General features: G+C 50.6%; 3 protein-coding genes across 7 annotated transcripts; 2 read left to right on the top strand and 1 right to left on the bottom strand.

The window, feature by feature from the left end:
- The first annotated feature begins 953 nt into the window (after positions 1-953).
- DHX33 (DEAH-box helicase 33) lies at positions 954-10,366 on the top strand. Of its 4 annotated transcripts, none has more exons than XM_053961116.1 (12): positions 954-1,207; positions 1,878-2,038; positions 3,232-3,459; positions 4,123-4,293; positions 4,829-5,014; positions 5,687-5,798; positions 6,186-6,345; positions 6,716-6,804; positions 7,100-7,227; positions 7,784-7,987; positions 8,726-8,812; positions 9,888-10,366. In XM_053961116.1, the coding sequence occupies exons 1-12, from the start codon at positions 1,033-1,035 to the stop codon at positions 10,194-10,196; spliced, it is 2,010 nt and encodes a 669-aa protein (XP_053817091.1). In that variant the 5' UTR covers positions 954-1,032; the 3' UTR covers positions 10,197-10,366. The 4 variants fall into 4 exon arrangements, with proteins under 4 accessions (XP_053817091.1, XP_053817092.1, XP_053817093.1 ...); XM_053961117.1 differs by having other exon boundaries at positions 9,609-9,978; XM_053961118.1 differs by having other exon boundaries at positions 9,612-9,978.
- A 729-nt stretch (positions 10,367-11,095) lies between these two features.
- On the top strand, positions 11,096-15,885 carry C1QBP (complement C1q binding protein). The gene is made up of 6 exons (XM_053961527.1): positions 11,096-11,336; positions 11,921-12,071; positions 12,470-12,557; positions 13,156-13,251; positions 13,884-14,006; positions 15,471-15,885. The coding sequence occupies exons 1-6, from the start codon at positions 11,096-11,098 to the stop codon at positions 15,618-15,620; spliced, it is 849 nt and encodes a 282-aa protein (XP_053817502.1). The 3' UTR covers positions 15,621-15,885.
- Positions 15,886-16,164: 279 nt separating this feature from the next.
- RPAIN (RPA interacting protein) lies at positions 16,165-19,573 on the bottom strand. 2 transcript variants are annotated; one of them, XM_053961528.1, is made up of 7 exons: positions 19,456-19,573; positions 18,799-18,978; positions 18,238-18,301; positions 17,627-17,741; positions 17,342-17,405; positions 17,103-17,237; positions 16,165-16,378 (listed from the first exon to the last, which is right to left on the bottom strand). In XM_053961528.1, exons 1-7 carry the CDS (start codon positions 19,531-19,533, stop codon positions 16,349-16,351), a joined length of 666 nt encoding a protein of 221 aa, XP_053817503.1. In that variant the 5' UTR covers positions 19,534-19,573; the 3' UTR covers positions 16,165-16,348. The 2 variants fall into 2 exon arrangements, with proteins under 2 accessions (XP_053817503.1, XP_053817504.1); XM_053961529.1 differs by lacking the exons at positions 16,165-16,378; positions 17,103-17,237 and having other exon boundaries at positions 17,638-17,741.
- Positions 19,574-19,624: the final 51 nt, after the last annotated feature.

Consider the following 19,624-nt stretch of genomic DNA (forward strand, 5'->3'; position numbering starts at 1 on the left):
GATAACTGCAGCTTTTCTCAGAAGTGTGGGACACAGCGTTGTCTGCTCAGGATGTGGAATCCGTGGTCTGTGGATGAAGTTTGTTGTGGGGTGTGTCCAACACAGGCCAGTGAGACTTGAGTGGCATTTAGCTTAAAGCTGCATTGATTATAAATACCTCTGAGCAGCCACATTGGAATTTGGAGCTCAGTTCAGCTCATCGTGGTCAGTTATTCTTAAATCGCCATAGAAAGTATTGGGTGGGGTTTTATTGATTGTATCATAATAGATAAAATGAGTTAAAGCTGTGTCTTCATTCTGTGTTTTAGAGGATGGACTTCCCCATTAGATGTGATTATCTCCTTTAGTCTCAGATTTTGTTTTTAAAATCTGGCTACAGGTTTTAATTTTTAAAATTTATAGTCCAGGAGAGAAATGTGTGGGGATCTCAGGGGAAATGCTTTATCCAGAAGCAGTGTGTTAGTTTCTGATAAAATGTGTCTGCATTTTTGTCTGTTAAAGGTTATAAAAAGTTATGGGAGCTTTGAGGGGTTTTACAGGTTTTTGGTCTGTTTTGGGGGCAGTTTTGATTGTTTCTAGAACAGACTTAGAGTGCTCCTAGAGAGCAGGAATGAAAGTGTTTTGGACAATGTTGCTTCAGCATAGGTAATGAGGCAGGAATTAGATCAAAACCTTATTTTTGTGTGTTCTTTTTAGTTCAGTGTTTGAGAACCCCTCCGTAGCTTGTTACTGGGACAAGTCCTGAGTGGGAACGTGTCGCTACGCTGCCTGCAGCCGGCTCTCTGCCCTCCTTGCCTGTGTTTGGCCGCTGTTTGTGCTCCGCGATTTTTCCGCGGCTCCCTGGCCCCGAGGGGCGCCCGGAGCCGGGAGCGCTGCAAATGGCGGCTGCAGCGGGACTACAACTCCCAGGATGCTCCGCGCAGCGTCGCACGGTGGCGTCACCACCGCGCCAGGCAGCCGGTGAGGAGAGGAGCCCCGGGACGGACCGGGCCGGGACGGACCGGGCCGGGACGGGCGGGACCGCGAGGGGCGATGGCTCAGGACAGCGAGGCGCCTCCGGCCAAGCGGTTCAAGGCGGCACCCCCCGGCACACAGCCCCAGAGCGCCGCGCCGCCCGCACACGTGCAGCGCCGCTCCCTGCCCATCTCCGGAGCCCGCGGGCCGCTGCTGGCCCGGCTCCGCCGCCTCGACACCGCCGTCCTCATCGGTGAGTGCCGCGACAAGTGCCGGTGTCCCACGGAGTGGGCTGCGCTGGGAAAAGCTGTCCAGAAACGGTTTGGGTGTAAATCTGAAGTGTGAACAGGGAATATAATGGCTTCTGTGCTTTGGCAGCTGGGGACTTGGTTTTTGTGGGGAAGGCAAAAGTATTTCCCTCTCCTTTCGCTGTCTGCCTGGAGTTCAGTCAAAGCCAAATGGCAAAGCTCTCCTCTTCTGAATACTCCTCACTTACATTTTCACTGATTTTATTATGCTTTCTGTGAGTGCAAACGAAAAAGCTTTTTGCTAGACTTTCAGGAGCTGAAGATATACAACTTCCCACCTGGTAGTCTAAAGACTCGGCATTTACTGTAATTAAATGAAAAATGCTTTGTATGTCACTCCTGTTAGCGTGACACCTCAGCACTTCACCTCCAGAGAGGCTGGAATGCTTTTCTAAACCAGAGTGTGGGTGGATGGAGCCCTGCAGAGGAGTGGCCCAGCAGCAAGAGGAGGGTGGTGGGTGGCATCTCTGACCTGCCACTGCTTTGTGATGGGACTTTCCCTCTCTGTCTTCAGCTTCCCCATCCTCAAATAGGGCTAAAAGTTAACATAAAAAACCGAATTTGACAATGCTACAAAAGTGTGGGGCAAAACCCTATTCCCTTGATATTTCTTAGGAGAAACGGGCTCAGGGAAGACCACTCAGCTCCCTCAGTACCTGTACGAAGTGGGGATTGGCCACCCCGGCACCATCGCCGTGACCCAGCCCCGCAGGGTGGCAGCTGTCACCCTGGCTGCCCGAGTGGCTGAGGAGAAGAGGACGGAGCTGGGGAGGCTGGTAGGTTATCTACAGATTAACTTTGGTGCTGCTCTGGGGATGGGGCCCTGTCAGGCTTCAATGGGTAGGATAATAACCAGCCACAGGGCTGATAGTCTTAATTTCATAATTAGTTTTGGGTGCCACAATGTAACAAGGATGTAAAAGCTGTCAGGGAGTGCTCAAAGGAGCAACACGAAGATGGTGAGGGGTCAGGGGGGGCCACATAATAGGAATGGCTGAGAGCACTTGGTCTGTTCAGCTGGAGAAGTGGAGAATTTGGTCAAACCTCACCAAGGTCTACAGCTTCCTCCTGAGGGACAGCTCCAATTTCTGCTCTCTGTGGCCAGAACCAGGACCTGAGGGAACAGCTGGAGCTGTGTCAGGGTGGGTCTTGGTTGGATATCAGGGAAAGGTTCTTCCCCCAGAGGGTGCTGGGCACTGCCCAGGCTCCCCAGGGAATGGGCACAGCCCCGAGGCTGCCAGAGCTCCAGGAGAGTTTGGACAGCGCTGCCAGGGGTGCACAGGGTGGGATTGTTGGGGTGTCTGTGCAGGGCCAGGGGCTGGACTGATGATCCCTGTGAGTTCCTCCCAGCTCAGGATATTCTGTGATTCTGTAATTCAATGAATGGAGAAAAATGGCTCTTTACCTGTCCCATGACAGGTTGGGCATGATCTGTCTCCGTGGTATTGTACTTCTTGATCTGGGTTGTTCCATTTGCAAAAATACTGATTCATGAATAAAACAAAAAAATATTGTGCTCTTTTCCATTGCTCCCTGTGTCAGAAGTCACTGCCAAGGAGAGCAGAGTGCTGAATTAGTGTGGGTCTGGGGGAGAAAGGCAGAGGAGCAAGACTTCCCCTGCATAAAATCCTTGGAGAGCCTGGAATAATTTCTAGCTGGGAGAGGAGGGAAGGGAAGGAAGGAGAGAAGAAAAAAGAAACTAAACTTGGGGTGCATTTGTCATGAACTTCTAGTTAGGAAGAAGCCAACTAGAGATGTTGGCAGTATCATTTGGGTGCCTTGCTGCATTTGGAAGAGGAACTGCTCACAGACAGCAGATAAACTGCTCTGCTTTCCAGGGCTTCCACGCCCTTCTGGTTGGCTCAGTCCAATGCAGTGACCAGGGGCTTTGTAGCCCTTCCTTGTGGCACGATGGCAGTGAGAAATGCCAGTCTCTGTGCCCGTGCTCGCTGTGTGATCCCTCCCCCAGGTTGGCTACACCGTGCGCTTCGATGACTGCTCGTGTGCCGAGACCAGGATCCGGTTCCTGACGGATGGGATGCTGCTGCGGGAGGCCATCGGGGACCCTCTGCTGCACAAGTACAGCGTGGTCATCCTGGACGAGGCCCACGAGAGGACCATCCACACGGACGTGCTCTTCGGAGTGGTCAAAGCCGCTCAAAAGAAGCGAAAGGAGCGGGGCCTGCGGCCACTGAAAGTGTGTTCATCCGGGATGGCAGTGAAGGGCGGGGTGGGGCTGGGCTCTGAGTGCTCTCAGCATCTCCTGGGGCCTTCCAAAGGTTTGGAATTTCAGCTTTGACCGTTTTTCTGTCCCTAAAAAGGCACTTTAAATCTCAGTAGTTAAGGGTGTCTAGCTTACGATGAGTGGGCCTGGTATGACGCCTCTGAACAAGGTATCTGGTCACCCACCATACCTTTTTTCCACCAAAGCCCCTTGGGTGTGAGCTCTAGACTAGACAGAGTGCTGGGGAGGTTTTGGCTCTGTTGCTGAGGTCACTCCAGGTGCAGGAGCTCTGGCTGATGGGACATGCTCATTCCCAAGTAAGGCACTACACATGAAATGGATGGACGTGTCAGGAATTTGTGTGAAAGCACATCGGCTTTGCTGGAGGGGCCTGGCAGGGGCCTTGCGTGGTCTTGTTCCACACACCAGCCCATTCTGTCACACCAACATTTTCTGCCTGTGGTAAAAAGCTGGTGGCTTTAATGAGGGGAAATCACTCTCTTCTGTCCCAAAGCCTGTGAGCTATTCTCAGCATGCTTCTCAGGATCCAGAAGCTGACTTTTGGCTGGTCCTGACTTGTTGGTGTCCAGCTGGATGGAAGCTGCAGTGCTGACCCATGCTGTGCTCCCCCTGAAGGTGATTGTCATGTCAGCCACGATGGATGTTGACCTGTTCTCCCAGTACTTCAATGGAGCTCCTGTCATCTATCTGGAGGGCCGGCAGCATCCCATTGACATCTTCTACACCAAGGAGCAGCAGAGTGACTACCTGCAGGCAGCACTGGTGTCCATCTTCCAAATCCACCAGGTATGAGGGTCTCTCCAGGTTTGTGTCCCCCTGGGGCCAGGGGTTGGTGTTTTGTGCTGGGGTGTTTGACTGCCAAACACCTGGATTGTTGTGCTGTTTCTTTAAACTGCATTTAGTGCTTTGAAATTGCTGCTGCTGTTGGGATTTGGGACCTCTATGTCCAGGCTGGAGCTGAAGGGAGACTGCCAAGCAAAGCTCTATAATGTCAGCTCATGCCTAGAACCTGAACGTTCCCCTCACCTGAGTTCTCTGTACCTGGGTGCTTGCTGGCTCTCTCTGCCTGACTCGGACAGTTATTAGAGGACACATAAATTCCTCCATCCTTTTAACACTCGATCCCTCAAAATGTGATTTACTCTTTGTCTCTGGTGAATCCACTGGAATTTTGGCTGATGCATACCTTGCACCACATGTGTGTCTTTTCTTTCTTCTTAGCCTGCTTCAGCGGCTTGCTGCCAGAGCCACATCTCATTACCAATCTCAGTTCTCCTTTTCTATCCAAACCCTCCTGACTTGCTTTTTCCTCTGGCTCCAGGAAGCCCCTGCATGCCAGGACATCCTGGTGTTCCTGACTGGTCAGGAAGAAATTGAAGCAATGACCAAAACCTGTCGAGATGTTGCCCAGCATCTCCCCGAGGGCTGCCCACGGATGACAGTGCTGCCCCTTTATGCTTCTCTGCCCCACTCCCAACAACTCCGTGCCTTTAAACCTACCCCTGAGGTGAGGGAATAGGAGGGGTTTTGCTTCAATGAGTCCTTGGATGAAACATGTGGACTTTAAGGGGCTAAAGCAGTGTGTACTGGTAGTAATCAATAGTCTCTGTTGGCTTTAGGCTGAGTGGTTCCAGAGATACAATACACTGCAACTGTGATGGTTTTAACAGATGCATTCAGTCAGCCACGTGGGATCATAAAAAGAAGGAAGGATTAGAAGGCACAGGAATTTTAAGTTTCCTCCATTTCATAGGAATTTTTTTGTCCATCACAAAAAAGCTACAACAGCTAATGGGGGAAATACTGAGTAAGCTGAAAACCTGAGAATGTTTGTCAGGGCCATAAGGAAAGGAATTCATGCTGCCTCAGGCTCTTTTTTATCTACTCAACAGATAAATAAGAACACAAATGTTGTGCCAGAAATGAAACCAAAATTGTTGAAAGATATGTTGAGAACAGCTGTTCTGGTGGTGTATTTTGTTGTAAATGCAAAAGAATGTTTTAGAAGCTGATTAGAAACTGAAGATCACCTTAGTTTCTGAGAGCTGACACAGTAAGAGCAGTTTGTGCTCACAATGTGGGACAGGGCTTGGCCCACACGGGCCAAAAGCAGCAGAATTTCTGTGTTGCAGCTGCTCTAAGGTGGCCTTGGCCTGGGTTTGGTTTTCTTTCCTCCCAGGGCTGTCGCAAAGTGATCCTCTCCACCAACATCGCAGAAACCTCCATCACCATTGCAGGCATAAAATTTGTTGTGGACACAGGCATGGTCAAAGCCAAGAAGTACAGCCCTGGTGAGGAGTTCTGAGGAGGAACAGAGCCAAGATTTGGGTCTGGGTTTGCAGAAGTTACTGGAGGCCATAAGCGCCACTGAAAGAGGATTTCAGACACCCTCCGTGCTGTTTATATTAATGTTCCAGGTTTGGGGTGTGGGGTTTGGTGATGTTTTTGTGAGGTTTTTTTTGAGTATCAGCCATGAGGGGGTAAAAATCTGTCAAATGCCAATCTTCTCTTCATGGACACAGCATGGGATGGTTCAGTGTGCTTCACGGTGCTGAACCAAGTGAGCTCTGAGCCAGATTTGAATGGCAAACACTGGGAATATTTACTGCTGATCCTCTGTGTTTTCCAAGGCTGTGCCTTCTCAGGCACTGCCTGAGGTGATGCTTTTCCATGCCCAGAAACTGGCCTGGAAGTGCTGGCAGTGCAGCAGGTGTCCAAGGCCCAGGCTTGGCAGCGCACGGGCAGAGCAGGGAGACAGGAGAGCGGGATCTGCTACCGGCTCTACACAGAGGAGGACTTTGAGAAGTTTGAGGAAATGACAACACCTGAGATACAGAGGTAAGGACAGAGCCATCACACTCCTTGCCACACCTCTTTTACAGCTGGAGCTGTGGGAAGAACTGAGCAGCAAACTGGATCTAGGGGCTGGTGGGGTGAGAAAAATGGAAGTGTGGGGACTAAACAGAAAAACTGGGAAATGTTTGCTCAGGGTGGACAGTTGGGCACTGAATCTCCAAACACATAAAGCAATAGTTCTCACTGTCCTCCAGATTTTGGACTTGCCTCTTCCTGATTTAGGAAGTAAGGCTTCACTAGCAGCATCAGACTTATCTCTGTCAAGCTGCTGCACAGACCTGAGATTCTATCTCAGCTTCTATGAAAAAAGAATAAAAGAAGAGAACTATCTCAGTTTATTCTGCCTGTGCAGGTGTAACCTGGCCAGTGTGGTGCTTCAGCTCCTGGCACTGAAAATTCCCAATGTGCTCACCTTTGACTTCATGTCCAAACCATCTCCTGGTAAGTGGCTACAAAGGCTGCCTTGGGGAAAAAGCAGGGAGCAATCTTGGGCCATAAGGTGTCATAACAACACAACATGAAGGTGTGCCCTGACTGCCAAGGGAAGAGTAAATGGGGAAAGGTGTTTGTTCTCCTGGACAGAGGAGGATAAACCACATTTTGGACCCTGATTTCTCTAAATGGAAAGTACTTGTCCCTCTGACCAGGGGAGGGAGGCAGTGATGGAACCAGCTGATCTTCACATCCCTCAGTGGGAGGCAGGAGGCCTCACAGCTCAATGTCCTTGTTCTGGCAGATGCTATTCAAGCAGCAATTGATCAGCTGGAGCTGCTGGGAGCTGTGACCCAGAAGGAAGGTCAGCTTGTCCTGACCCCCTTGGGAAAGAAAATGGCAGCCTTTCCACTGGATCCAAAGTTCTCCAAGGTAAAAACTGCAGAACAAATAACTTTTTTAATCTCATGTATTCATTTCTGTACCATTGATGTTTCTCTTTCAAACTCCTTAAACAAGGTGTGAAATTTGGGGTGTTTGCAGCTGTACTGGTATATTTGCTGTACATTAATGTACATAATTTACAGCCCTTTTGCTGGATTGCTTGTCATTTTATTGTTAAATCCAGGGAAGTTTTTCAAAAGAGACTTTCTTTACTCTGGTACCTCTGAAGGTGAACAAGACAAATTTGCTTCCAGTTTTCAGGATTGTTTAGCAGGTCCATGAAATGTCTGTTGCTGTAGTTGGTTTCAGTCACTGTGTTTGTGCTGGTTGTGCACTGGTCAGTCTCAGGAGGGAGCCTGGCAGGTGCTGTTAAAGGTGCTTGGTGAGCCCATCAGAGGATTTGCAGCTGTCCTTAGGCCCAGATGTTTATGAGATTGTCCTAAGAAATGTTTGGTCGAGTTCCTGGGCTGGCAGGGAGCAGACAGATCTGTCCAGCTGAAGTGGATTTGGTCAAGCAAAGATGAGTTTTGTTGTGTCTGTGCAGGCCATCCTCCTGTCGCCCAAGTTCCACTGTGCAGAGGAGATCCTGACCATCGTGTCACTGTTATCAGTGGACAGTGTCCTGCACAACCCCCCTGCCCAGCGGGATGAGGTGCAGGCTGCCAGGAAGAAATTCATCTCCAGTGAGGGGGATCACCTGACCCTGCTCAACGTGTACAGGGCCTACAAGAACGTCAATGGGCACAAGGTGGGGTGATCTGAGCTGCCAGTGCTGCCTGAGCTCATGGGGTGAGGAGATTTTGGCAGAGAGCAGAGTGACACCTGCATCTTCCATGGCTGGTGCCACAGGTATCCTCCAAAGCAGAGAGAAAAGAGGGCCCATCCTTTACAACTGTGGAATTGGAGGAAGTTCAGTAACAAAGGTTCCTACAGAAAGCTCTGGCAAAGCTTTGTGGGGCCAGTTCTGTAATCACAGCCAGGGCTCTTCCTTCCCTGTTTCCAGCAGGAAACAGAAGGGAGTGGGAGAGTGTTGAGATTTTATGATAAATATCTGGACATGCTCTGGGACAGGATTCATTGGGAAAACACTGAGCATATTTAAAAGCAGATTTGGATTTATCCTACTCTATCAACCCCTCACTGGTTTGTGGATCTGTGGACTCCTGCACCCCATTTCCTTGCAGCACCTGTCATTCTTACCTGATTTGTTTTCACCACCTGCAGGATAACAAGTGCTGTTCTGCAGCTCTTGGTGGCCTTGCAGAGCAGCTCTGAGTGGGAGAAGAACCACCACCTGCTGTTTCTGAGCAGCGTGGGAGGGAATCTAGACATGGTAAAGGGGGTAGAAATATGACCAGGAAAGGGGTCAGCACGTTTTCTTTGAGGAAGATTGTAGGGGGGATTCTGCTTTTTGTGATTTCCAAAGGCTGTCATGCTCCTGGGGTGAAGAAATATCCCCTTCTAACTCCTGGTGTCTCTGCTGCAGGGATGGTGCAGAGAGAACTTTATCAATGGCAGGAACATGAAGCTGATGGCAGAAGTCAGAGCTCAGCTCAGGGACATTTGTGTAAAGGTAACTTGCTTCCATACTCTATTTCTCTGTTTCACCTGTTGGTATTTTCCTGTTTGTCCCCAAACTGATGTTACTGTGCATCAAGTCCCAAAAAGTGAGAAAATGGGGGATTGTTTTCAGTGTCCTGTAAATAGCTGGCTAAAATTCCTGACTGTGCAGTTGCATCCCAAAATCTTAAAGCTGCAGGGCTTAGTGGGTCAAGGAGAAACGAGAACCTCTAAGAAGACTTCTCAGGGAAAGGACAGGTTTTCCTAAGAGTTTTTCCTGCTCTAGTGCAGGTGGGACTGTGCTGTGTGTGCCACAGAGTGCTGGCAGCCTGTGCTGGCTGGCTTCTCCATGGAGTCAGGCATTCAGCGTGGCAGCAGCTTCCCCTCAGTGCTGTTCCTGCTGGGCACAGCGTGGGAGCTGCCACTGAACCCCTAGCAGTCTGTAGTGACACGGGAGCCACCCTATGGGGTATTATTTGTGAATGCTGGTCTGTGACATTCACATTCTCTGGACAGAGAGACACAATTCTGTGGAGAAGCGCAGAGAGAAGAAGAGAAAACAATCTTTATCTCTGCTCTTTTTGTTTTTTGGTATGGAGATTGTTTACCTGCAGTGATTGCTGGGTTGGATTCTGGTGAAGGTTGTTTGGGTTCAGTGACCAATTGGGTCCAGCTGTGGCTCAGGCTCTTAGCAGAGAGTCATGGGTTTTGCAAATTTGTTAGTTAGTTAGGTAAGTAATAAGTATGTAGAATAGGATAGTATCTCTTTAAACAGTATATTAAAGTAATATGGTACAGTTTTAATAAAGCAGATCCTTCAGCCTTCTGATCTGGAGCCAGACATAATTTCTTCCCGTTGGGGGTCACCTGATTTCCTACAGCTGCTCGGCCTTAAAGTCACTTCCAGCAGGAGAGTGACAGTGACGATCCATTTTGTCGGCTCTTAGTCTGGCTTAGCCTAGCATCCACTCGCGCTGAATTCCCGTGATCCCCCAGCGTTGTGACCCAGGAAAACCCCCCCATGCTTTCTGAAGTGAAACAGGGCTGTGTCCCCACGAGGCTCTCTCGCTCACTCCCGTGTCTCCCAGCTGTCGATGCCCCTCGAGTCCTCCCGCGGCGACACGGCCGGCGTCCGGCGCTGCCTGGCCCACAGCCTGTTCATGAACGCGGCCGAGCTGCGGCCGGACGGCTCCTACGGCACGGTGGACTCGCACCAGGTGGTGGCCATCCACCCCTCCTCGGTGCTGTTCCAGGGCAAGCCGGCCTGCGTGGTGTACAACGGGCTGCTGCGCACCAACAGGTGCTACATGCGCGACCTGTGCGTGGTGGACGCCGAGTGGCTGCACGAGGCCGCGCCCGACTACTTCCGCAGGAAGCTCCGCACGGCCAGGGACTGACCCTGAGACCAGCTGGCTCAGCTTCGCCTCGAAAGACTTATTTTTCTAAAAATTTAATGCATAGGTGTATAACCATGTTTTTTATAACCTTAAGGAAAGGGATGGATATTTATTTAGATTGGGTTTATGTGTTTTTTTCCAGAATAAAGAAGTGATGGTGAAAATCCCAATCCTGCGTGTTGTTTTGTGAGGCACAGAACAAATGATCATAAGAGCAGTCCTGGTGTTTATGGGTCTCATGGGAGTGTGTTCGTTGTCAGCAGTCTGGGCTTAAAGATGTGAAGCACAGTGAATCTGTGCTACTTGTGCAGAATGGACTCTGCCATTTACATGTTCAGTACTCAGATTCCTGTGGGGAATTGGGAGTTTAAATTCTGGTCCTTTGATGGGGTGGTATCCATTTGATGGGGTGGGACAGACGCTTTCCTCTCCTGCCTTGCAGTGAGCAGCAAATGAGCCTTCTGTGCTTCTCAGGAGTGGGCACTAGTGCCAGGTTTTGGACAGAGGGACGGCTTGGAGCAGGAAACACTGCCTTAGTCACTCTTTCCTCTAAAATACGCATTCATTTTTTCTTTTTCTGAGGGGACTGCCACACTCTGGCCTGAACACCGGCAGTCATAATTAGGAGTGGGATGATGTCTGGGATAAAACCTGTGCATGTCTCCCACATTACTAAAGCTCTCTCTGTGCCCTCACTCCTGTACGGGTGCTGTGTCCGTGCCATCCCTGCCCACTCCATTGTCCGGGATCCCAGGAACCCGGCCCCGCTTTGGCGCACTCCGTCCTGCCGGGGCCGGGACTCGAACCCGCGCTCTCGGGGCCCGCGCGGGGCCCGCCGGGGCCGGAAGCGGAGCGCGGTTCCGGGGCGGGCAGTCCTCGCCGGCCGCTCGCTCCGCACGATGCTGCTCGCCCGCTCCCTGCGCGCCGCCGCCGCCGCGCTGCGCCCGCCGCTGCCCGCGCCGCGCCGCCCGCTCGGCTCCGCGTCCCCCCGCGCCCTGCTGCCGCCGCCCGCCGCCGCGCCGGCCCTGCCGCGCTCGCTGTGGCAGCTGGGCGGCGGCGCGGGGCGGACGGCGCTGCTGCGGCCGCGGCGGGGCTCGGCCGGCGGCGTGTCCTGCGGCTGCGGCGGTCTGCACACCGAGGGTGAGCGGGGACGGAGCGGGGCCGCCCCTGGGAGGGCGCGGGGCGGACGCGAGCGCTGCACGCCGTCCATCCTGGGAAGCACGTGGGGCGGCGGGGGCTTTCCCGGCTGTCCCCTCTTTCCCTAAGGCAGCGCCACCTTTCCCTGGTCCCCGTTTTCACTAAACCACCTATTTCCCTAAATTCCGTCATCACCTAAGCCCCGTTTTCCTCTACACCCCTTTCCCTAACCTCCTTTTACGCAACTCCCTTTTCCCCAACCCCCCCTTTCCCTAACCCTTTTTTTTTGTTCAAACCCCCATTTTCCCAAACCCTTTTCCTCCCTACCCTTCCCTTAACCCCACTCACCTTTTCCTTAACCCTCCCTTTTCTTACTTCCCTCTTTCCTTACCCTCCCTTTCCCTAATCCCCCCTTTTCCTAGCCCCCTTTCCCTAACTATCCTTTCCCTAACCCCGTTTTCCAACACCTCTTTTACCAACACCCCTTTCCCTCCCCAACCCTTTCCCTGAACTCACCCCCACCCCTTTCCTTCATTTCCCCTCTCCATAACCCTCCCTTTCCCTAACCCCATTTTCTTTCCCACCAGGAGACAAAGCCTTTGCGCAGTTCCTGACGGACGAGATCCAGGAGGAGAAGAAGATCCAGAAGCACAAATCCCTGCCCAAGATCTCCGGGGGGTGGGAGCTGGAGGTCCATGGCACGGAGGCCAAGCTGGTGCGGAAGATCGCGGGGGAAAAGTGAGTGGGGTCTGGGAAGGGTCCCCAGCACCCGAGGGCGGGTGGGTCACAGTGACCAGGCTTCTCCATCTGCTCACACCCCAGACTGCGCCCTGCAAAGGCTCTTTGACCACTTTGGGCCAAAGGCACTTTTTCCGCACCAGTTTGTTACTGTGTTTTGTGTTACAAAGTTTCACGTGGTCTTCCCGTTTTAAAAATAACAGTTCAGTAAAACTTTAAAAAGTGAGAGCGCTTGGAGGGAGCAGCTTCACCCAGGTGTGTCTTTTAACTGCAGTGCCTAGTGGTTTTTTTGTTCACACTGTGTGAATTCTGAATGAGGCCTTAAGAGACCCATTCATGTTCTTAAGAGACCCATTTTTTGGGTGTGTTGAAAAGAATTGTTTCTGTTTCTTTTGCAGGATAACGGTTACATTCAACATCAATAACAGCATCCCACCCTCGGCTGAAGAAGACACGCAGGAACAGCAGAAACCTGATGAGCAGGAGGTAACTTAGCTTTGATGTGCATTTAATGCTGGGGACACAGACCAAAGTTGGAATCTTGCCTTAGGGAAGTTGGAGCCTTGTCCTCAAGTGTTGAGGCTTTTTCTCCCCCTTTTAATGCTCCCAAATACCAAGGGGATAAAGCACAAAATGCAGGTTTTCCAGGGCTGCCTGTTCCCTGTCTGACCTTCCTCTCCCCTGCAGAAAGGCAGAGCAGGGTGGGAGGTCTCTATGAGGAGAAATTAGAGGAATTTTGAGGCTTTCTAGCACTTTCCACTACCAAAAAGGTCTGCAGGAGAGTGGGAGAGGGAAACTTTGTACAAGAGAATGGAATGACGGGTTAAGGGGGGGTGGCTTTTAAGTGATAGGGGGTGGGGCTAAATTGAGTATTAGGAGAGATTGGTCCCTCTGAGGGTAGGGAGGCCTTGGCACAGGGAGGCTGTGGCTGCCCCATCCCTGGAAGTGTCCAAGATTAGGTTGGATGAGGCTTGTATCCACCTGGGATAATGGAACGTGTCAGGGAGCACAACACAGGGCTGTGCTGTGATTGCTTTGGCTCCTGTTCAGATTCCAGTGCTGATACAACTGTTTTCTTATTTAGCCTGAACTTACATCAACTCCAAACTTTGTTGTGGAAGTAATAAAAGATGATACAAAACAGACCCTTGTGCTTGACTGCCATTTCCCTGAAGATGAGGTGAGTATCACTGTGCCCCTGTTGGATTTAAGTGCTCTTTGTAATCTCTTGCTGTTCTGAATCAGCACAATATCCAGCCTCCTCTTATTTCTTTATTTCTCTTAATCACAAAAAAAAAGAAAAAAAAGGCTTTATGTTTGCAAGGATAGTGGAGAGAAAATGTTTATGGCATTCCTCACATCCTGCCCTGATGTTTCTGATCAGCTGCTTATTGGGCTCTTTATTAAATTACAGTAGAGAAGTAGGGATGAAAAAAAAAGGAGGGAAAAAAATAAAATTGAGAGCTTTTGCTCACACTGGTTTATTTTGTAAACGTTAGGAGATGTTTAAGAGTCCTGGCTGTTAAAGGTGAGATGGACATGGGAATACATGCTTAGAACCACACAGAAGAAGTTTTTATATATTTGTAAAACTCAGGCTGCTGATTTAAATCAGGTCCCTTCTGGCAGCACAAGCTTAGAGGATTTCCTGAGTTCTGTGCTTGTCCTCACAGGCATGTGGTGAGAGGGGAAAGCACAGTTTGTCTGGCCCTGGGGCTTTTCCTGAGCTATTCCCAGCCTGGGGATGAGCTGGCTGAGCGTGCCCACTAATTGCAGCTAATTGCATGTCTTGCATTTGTTTTCCTGCTTTAGATTGGACATGAAGGAGAGGAAGAAAGTGATATTTTCACAATTCGGGAGGTCAGCTTCCAGCCCACGGGAGAAGCTGACTGGAAGGACACCAACTACACCCTCAACACAGATTCCCTTGACTGGGTAGGTGCTGCTAAAGGCCACAGAGGGCACTCAGCTCACCTCACCTGCCTGTCCCTCTGCTCCTGGGCTGGGAATTAAACCTGTCTGGATGTCTGAGACAGGGACTGGCCCTGCTGTGCCCCTGAGCTGGTGATTCTGCTGCAGACTGAGGGTGTTTCCTGGTCCCAGGGTTGTGCATTGCTGGTGGCATTACCAGGAATCAGGACAGACAGGAGGAAGTTCTTCCTTTCCAGATTTTATAGGTGGATTTTCTATCAGGGAATCACATTCTGGAAATGCTTTGACACTTGTTAAACATATTTTGATCGTGTGTTTAACAATGTGGCTTATCAGACACCATGTGTAGATAAAAGCATCCGTGTGTGGTATCTGAAAAAATACATTGTGTCCTGGTTCTCCAGGTGTGTTGTTAGAGTTGTAACACTAAAAATATGCACTAGAATCTGTGTGTTCTTATGTTCTCAATGCCAGGATTTAAAAAGCTACAATTTTTTGTTTGAGGCTGTTGTGTGTTTAAAACTGGAAGTAGAAGTAAGTCCTAGAGTGTATCCCCTTGATAAGCATTCATGATAAAATTGCTTAGTGTGCTGTAGACCATCCCACACTGATTATTCTTTTTTCCCCTGCCTTAAGACATTAAATTAATTTAAAATGTGCATGAAAACGAAAAAGCCAAGCTCATGACTGTAACATTGAAGCCTTTCAAACAAACTTGTACATCAGATACTTTTCCAAAGCGTTAGTTCACCCCTGGGTAGAGGGGACAGGCAGAGCTTGGCCTGTGTCATCCTTGGCACACTTCCTCTGATGACTCCCACAACCTGGGGATCATCTCCAGGGTGCAGCCCATTTCAGCTGGGTTTGGGTTTTTATTACGTGTTCCATGGCCCTTTCTGTCCAAATGTTCCACCCAAGGTCAGGCCTGCCCTCCTGTGGTGGTGCCTTGAGAGGCTGCCTACAACAGAGGCTGGCCAGTGTTAAAGGAATAAAATAGGGGTTTATTTAAAGGCCTTAAAGGATCCACCTTGGGCAGTACAAGAGCCCAGGGCTGCACCCAAGATGCTTCATGAGTCACGAGTTTTCACACTTTTTAAAGTTTTACTCTGTTTTCATATTGGGATTCATTGTCCAATTCCAGCTCCAGGTTATGAAGTCTCATCCTCCCAGATTGCTCTCCTCCATTCCCTGTTGTTTGCACTTTTGGGGTCTGAAGCTGCAATGGTGTCCTTGGTTCTGGGGCTGGAAAAGGATTGTTCTGTTTGAACTGTGAGGAGAATTTGCTAACACTTCCTGTGAAGTTCAGAGTCGCACACTAAGGCAGCACAGAATCTAGAAAATATGAAAGGCATCAGTGGCAGCTGGGCCTGATTTTCTTGGTAGGAAGTGCCAATTGCCAGGGGATATTTTAATGCACCCCCTCCCCAGGTGTGTTCCACTAAGGAAGGTTTCTGTTCCTTGCTGCAGGCTCTCTACGATCACTTGATGGATTTCCTGGCTGACCGAGGAGTGGACAACACCTTTGCTGACGAGTTAGTAGAGCTCAGCACTGCCCTGGAGCACCAGGAGTACATTAAATTCCTTGAAGACCTTAAAAGCTTTGTCAAATGTCAGTAGGTCAGGCTAGGAAACTTAGCCTCAAGTGTGGGTATTCCACAGTGCTGCTTCATCCAGCAATACCCAAATATATCTTCACAGTGGATACAGAGAGTAAGTAACTGGGAAGGTGGAGAAGGAGGATTCTCACTTGGATTTGGGGATTTGTAGTGATGGTGCAGCCCCAGTCAAGTTCTCTGATGCTACAGGCCAGAATTGCCTCGCCCTGCATGGGGCTTTTTGTACAATTAAGAGTGAATGTGAAGAATAAAAACTATTCAACATATCACTGAAAAGGGTGGTTTCTCTTCTTCCTGCTGTACCAGTGCTGCCATGAAAGTGATGGCAGAGTTTCTCTGTGCCAGAGCTGCTCACAGAGTAGTTGTGGCAGTGATGGTTGAATATTTCTACTTAAACTGGTGCCTCCAATTGTTGTTTGAAGGTTTTAAGTTTATTTAAATTAGTTTATTTATTTAAGGTCCATTTAAACTCAAAGAAAAAGCTGAAGTGCAACATGAGGTGTGAGATCACGGATGTAGTATTTAAGACAACACCAAGGCCAAAATAAACTAAATATATTTATTTCCAAACATGTCCTGTGTGATTAAAAGTGCAGGTCAAGGCAGTACTACGCCTTTTGGAGTGTCTTTTTGACACAGCAGTTAGAAGTATGTACACAAGAGTCCTAGCAGCTCTGGGTGAAGTTTAGTATTAAAGTCTTCCAGAAGTAAAGCAGCAGCTCAATCACCTTAGAGGAGAATCATCCAGGAGTCACAGACCTTCACAAAAAAGTTGAACAGAGAACTGTGTTAATGTATAAAGTTCAAAACTATTTGAACAAGGAAAACTACTGACTGGGGAAAAAAATTCACAAAAGAGTTGTTGAGCACTGGCAGAAGCTGCCCTGGGAAGTGGTGGAGTCACCATCCCTGGAGAGATTTAAAAGACATGCAGATGGTGCTTGGGGACATGGGTCAGTTGTACCCTTGGCAGTGGTGGGGGAATGGCTGGGCTTGATCTTAGGGGTCTTTTCCAACTTAAACAATTCCATGGCTGTATTTGAAATGCTCTGCCCCTACCACTGTCCTCACACTGGTTTCACACAGCAAAGCAAGCACCAGCTCTAGCTTGAGCCAAAGGGCTGCTGTGTGTTCTCTGGGACACCTGGATGAAGTTTTTTCAGGAAGCTTAAACAAGTAATTTTTAAAACTTTTCTTCATGAACCACTTATCTGATCAGAGGGTGCACACAAGACTTAAAAGTTGTTGGCTAAAGTTAGGGCACTGAATTTGACAGATTCCCTAATCCAGCAGTTAAAGGTGTGTGCTTTGGAACTTCTCTTTTACGGTTACTGGTGGTCAGAGGTAAAGCCATTTCCAAGGAATTTTGTGAAAAAACAGCCACACAAACCCCGGGGATCAGCAGACTTGTGATTTCTGCCCATGTAATTGAGCCATGGATCCAAGCTGGGATCCTTTCCAGGAACCTGACATTTACACTCACCAGGCAGCTCATCAGCAGACTGGCTTCCTCCTCCATGCCACTGGTGACTGTGAACTCGGGGCTGTGCAAGCACCTCTGACTGTGCTCTGTCAAGGTGCTTTCCAGAAGTGACCGAAGCTTCCCTTCTGTCATATCCTGAGAATAATTCATGAAAAGTCAGCTGAAGTTCCTGTCTCTAGATTACAGCTGCCTCTGCAGCACCAGAGATGCCACACACAACATGTCACAGTGCAGCTTACCTGTGTGCTGATGTACAGTCCACACTGGCAATGAACCAGGTGAGCTTTTACAGTCAGGTTATTCCTGGGAAAAGCAAACAATGAGCATCATGACACCCAGAAAAGGGGAAGATTTTAGCAAAAAAAAAAAACCCCAAAACAACCCACCCTCCCGTTAAGATTCAGATCATTGCTCAGGCATTTTTATTCTGGTGAAATGAACAGCAGCCTCTCTCTGCACATTTCTAAGCCCAGACTGCTGTAGGAGAGTGGGGAATCTGACTCCAATGCCAAGGACTTTCTTACTTCCTACATACTGGGCAGATGACCCTGTCAGTGGCATCCAGGCCGTCGAGCATGGCGTTGAGACATTCCTCATCGAAGCGCAGGCTCCGCTCGTACTCCTCGATAACCAGCTGCTCTGCAACAACACAGCACAGCAGAACTCCCTCAGGCCTTGCTGGGCAGCACAGGCAAAGCTGCTGGCCAGATGCAGGCTGGGCTGGATACGAGTTTCTAAGAACTTTTACTCCTTTGAGTCAGATTTCTATGCCTGGTGAAATCATTCTTGCTAATCCAATTTTTTCTATGGCTCAGCTCGTCTCATATGGGCCTTTCCACTTTCAGATCAGCACTTCAGAAACATCCTGAATTGATTTATAAAGGTTCCTAGAGCTAACAGATCTCAGTCCTGTTTCTCTGGCCTCTCTCACAGACCTTAAAATGCCACTTAAACTCTTAAAACTGTGAGAAGAGGTCTCAATACCTCAAAGCCTCAACAAGATTTCCAAGGAGGCTCTTCCCCTGCATCACGTGGTTTGCAGGAACCAAGGAGTGCAGCCTCAGCTGTTCTGCATTACCAGAAGTCAGGGATGTTACACATCAAACAGGAGTCAGAAGATGTGTAAAGATCTTACCTTGCAAGATCAGTTCCTGTTGGATCTCTTCCAGCACTGCCAGCTCATCAGGGTCTTCCAGCATCTGAAAGGTGAATCAGACAGTGATCCTCCCATTCCAGCATCTGACTGAGCAACATAAATTCACTTTTCCTGTCTAGTAAGTCCCTCTATTTGCAAACCCATGCACTGTGGGAAGCAACCTGTACTGTAAAAAACATGTGCAGAGCCAACCAGAATGGATCCAAGTACAGCCTTTTGAACTTGCTTTTTAAGACATTCAGTTTTCATTCCCATTCTCAGAAGAGGAAGTGACAGACCAGCTATAAAAAGCACAGATGAGGAAACCAACCCTCTGCTGTGATTAACAGGCTGTTTGTGAAGGAAATAAGGAATTTCCCCACTCCTGCCCAAAGGCACTTTTACAGCTCAACACCCTGCCTGAGCTGCAGAAATAGGAAACCCTGAAGCTCTTGAGTTTTGTCGGCTCCAGTGAGAAGCTGAAGTCAGAGCCGCGGGGAGCTGTATGTGATCCCCCTGTTATCACACACGTGGTGTGGACGCTGGGGACGCAGCACTGACCTGCTCCATGGGCTGTTCTCCGCGGAGGCCGGGCAGCCTGTCCCGCAGCTCCTGCCACTCCTGCTCCATCACCTCCTGCACCAGCAGCGCGCCCGGGGCCGCCCCGCACGCCCCGTCCCCGGCCTGGCGGTAGCGGTCCAGCAGCTTGGCCCGGCTGCTCCTCAGCCGCTCCATGCAGCGCTGCGGGAGGGGAGAGCCCGGGGCCGTCAGCGCCGGCTCGGGCGGCACACGGGGGGATGCCGGGGGCTGGGGGAGCCGGGGGGGCGAGACACGGCGAAAGGAGTGCGTGCCAGAGAACCGAGAGACCGGGAATGCCGGAGGGGGGACACGGGGGAGGCACCGGGGCTGGACACGGGGCCGGGGCCGGCCGTGTCCCGGAGGGGCTGCAGGGGGCTTGGCTAACAGATCCCAGCGGGGGCAACGCTGGGCGCCCGCAGAGGGGGCTCGGGACGGGGTTAGGAGAGAGTTTCGGACGGGTTAGGAGAGAGTTTCGGACGGGGTTAGGAGAGAGTTTCGGACGGGGTTAGGAGAGAGTTTCGGACGGGGCGCGGTTCACCCGCCACAGCGGGACCGCTGCGGCCAGCCCCGGGAGGAACCGAACTGGATCCGGAGAAGGGAGCCCACGTCCCCCCCACTCCCAGCCCGCTCCCCGCTCACCCTGCGGTACGTCTCCCTCCAGGGCGGCCCGCCCGGGCTCTTGTACCGCGCTCGGTGCCCCTGCACCGGCGCCGCCATCGCGCCGAGCCCACAGCGCGCCGGCCGCGCGGGGCGCGCCGGGAAATGTAGTCCGCGGGCGGCGGCGCCGATTGGCCGCGCGGGCGGTGAC

This window comes from Vidua chalybeata, chromosome 20 (assembly GCF_026979565.1).
Source record: "Vidua chalybeata isolate OUT-0048 chromosome 20, bVidCha1 merged haplotype, whole genome shotgun sequence".
Lineage (NCBI taxonomy): Eukaryota > Metazoa > Chordata > Aves > Passeriformes > Viduidae > Vidua > Vidua chalybeata.